Source organism: Cebus imitator, unplaced genomic scaffold (genome assembly GCF_001604975.1).
Source record: "Cebus imitator isolate Cc_AM_T3 unplaced genomic scaffold, Cebus_imitator-1.0 Scaffold524, whole genome shotgun sequence".
Taxonomy (NCBI): Eukaryota; Metazoa; Chordata; class Mammalia; order Primates; family Cebidae; genus Cebus; species Cebus imitator.
Genome location: NW_016107839.1, coordinates 1330922 through 1332470, shown reverse-complemented (window position 1 = coordinate 1332470; position 1549 = coordinate 1330922). Strand labels below are relative to the sequence as shown.

Below are 1549 nucleotides of genomic sequence, written 5' to 3'. Positions count from 1 at the left end.
GGCGGGGCATATGGCTAGGGTGGGGTGTGGGTGGGGCCTGGAGAAAGGGCGTGGCATATGGCTAGGGTGCGGTGTGGGGCGGGGCCTGGAGAAAAGGGCGGGGCATATGGCTAGGGTCGGGTGTGGGTGGGGCCTGAAGAGGTGGGGCCTAGTAGGGTGTGGGCGGGGCTTGGATAAGGGGTTGGGCCTGTGGATGCTGGTGGCTGAAGAAGGGTCAGGGCTGGTAAAAAAGGCAGGAAAGAATGGGAGGTGAAAGGGCCCGTGGGTTACGGGAGAGGGAGCGGGGCCGTGGAAGGGGTGGGGCTCGAGGAGGGAGCGGGGCCCAGTAACCGCAGCCCGCAAGGGGGAGAGGCCAGGAATAGGGATGGCGCATGATGAGGGGGGTGGGGCTGCAGGGGCGGGGCCTGAATGAAGGGGTGGGACCTGTGGAGAGGGTGGGCCTGGAGAAGGGGCTGGGCGAACAAAACGGCAAGTGGCAGAGAAAGGGTGGGAGGCATAGAGGGCGCGCGGCACGTGGAAGGGGCGCGGCACGTGGATGGGGCGGGGCACGTGGAAGGGGCGGGGCATTTGGAAGGGGCGCGGCACGTGGAAAGCTCGGGAACTTCCGAAGCGGCCCGCCTGCTGCGGAGCGGGATCCCTGAGAAGGGCGAGGCCTAGGACAGGTGGTGGCTTGCGTGGTAGCCAGGGACAAGGATTGGGTGGCGCTCCAGGGGAGGGGCGTGGCCTGAGGTGGGCGGGGTTGAGCACAACAGGTGGCCGCTGAGACGCGTTAGGGAAGAAGTGGGATCTGGGGCAAGTGAAGGTCTGGGAGAGCAGGGCTAAGGGGTGGGCATGGAGTGGGGTTGCGGTGGGGTCCACGTGGTGAGGTTGAGGCCAAAGGGGGTGTGACCAGGATCTGGCGGCGGGCCTAGAGGGCGTGCCTTGTGGGCGTGGCCTTCGTGGTGGGCGTGGCACGGGGATATTGACCAGCTGGGACCAGGTTGGGGCGGGAGCTGCAGTCAGGTGAGGGTGTCCGGCGTGTGGGGCTGGGGTGGGCGCGGCCCGCCCCTCACTGCCCATCCTGTCACCACCGCAGGGCGATTCCGGGGGCCCGCTGGTGTGCGGGGGCGTGCTCGAGGGCATAGTCACCTCCGGCTCCCGCGTTTGCGGCAACCGCAAGAAGCCCGGGATCTACACGCGCGTGGCGAGCTATGCGGCCTGGATCAACAGCGTCCTGGCCTAGGGCGTAGGGGCCTGCGGGTCAGGGTCACCCCAGCAATAAAGTCCCCAACAATAAAGTTATCCACTCCTGCATCTGGTTGGTCTTTATTGAGCACCTACTGTATGTAGAGGGGGAGGCCGAGGTAGGAGGATCAGTGGATCTCACGAGTTCGAGACCAGCCTGGGCAACATAGCGAGACTCCATCTCTACAAAAAAATAAAAAATTAGCTGGGCAATTGGCGGGCATGAAAGTGCGCGCTTGTGGTTCCAGCTACCCAGGACGCTGAGGCAGGAGGATGGCTTGAGCCCAGGAGGTCGAGGCTGCAGTGAGTTGTGATTGTGACACTG

The 1549-nt window shown here is 65.0% G+C and overlaps 1 protein-coding gene across 1 annotated transcript in view; it reads left to right on the top strand.

Annotated features, from left to right (window-relative positions):
• The window catches only part of CFD (complement factor D), a 4661-nt gene extending 3368 nt beyond the window's left edge, over positions 1-1293 (top strand). The window contains exon 4 of the mRNA XM_037733447.1: positions 1076-1293. Within this exon, the coding sequence (XP_037589375.1) occupies positions 1076-1222 (147 nt within the window). The 3' untranslated portion in view covers positions 1223-1293. The remainder of the gene's footprint in view (positions 1-1075) is intronic.
• The last annotated feature ends 256 nt before the right edge of the window (positions 1294-1549 follow it).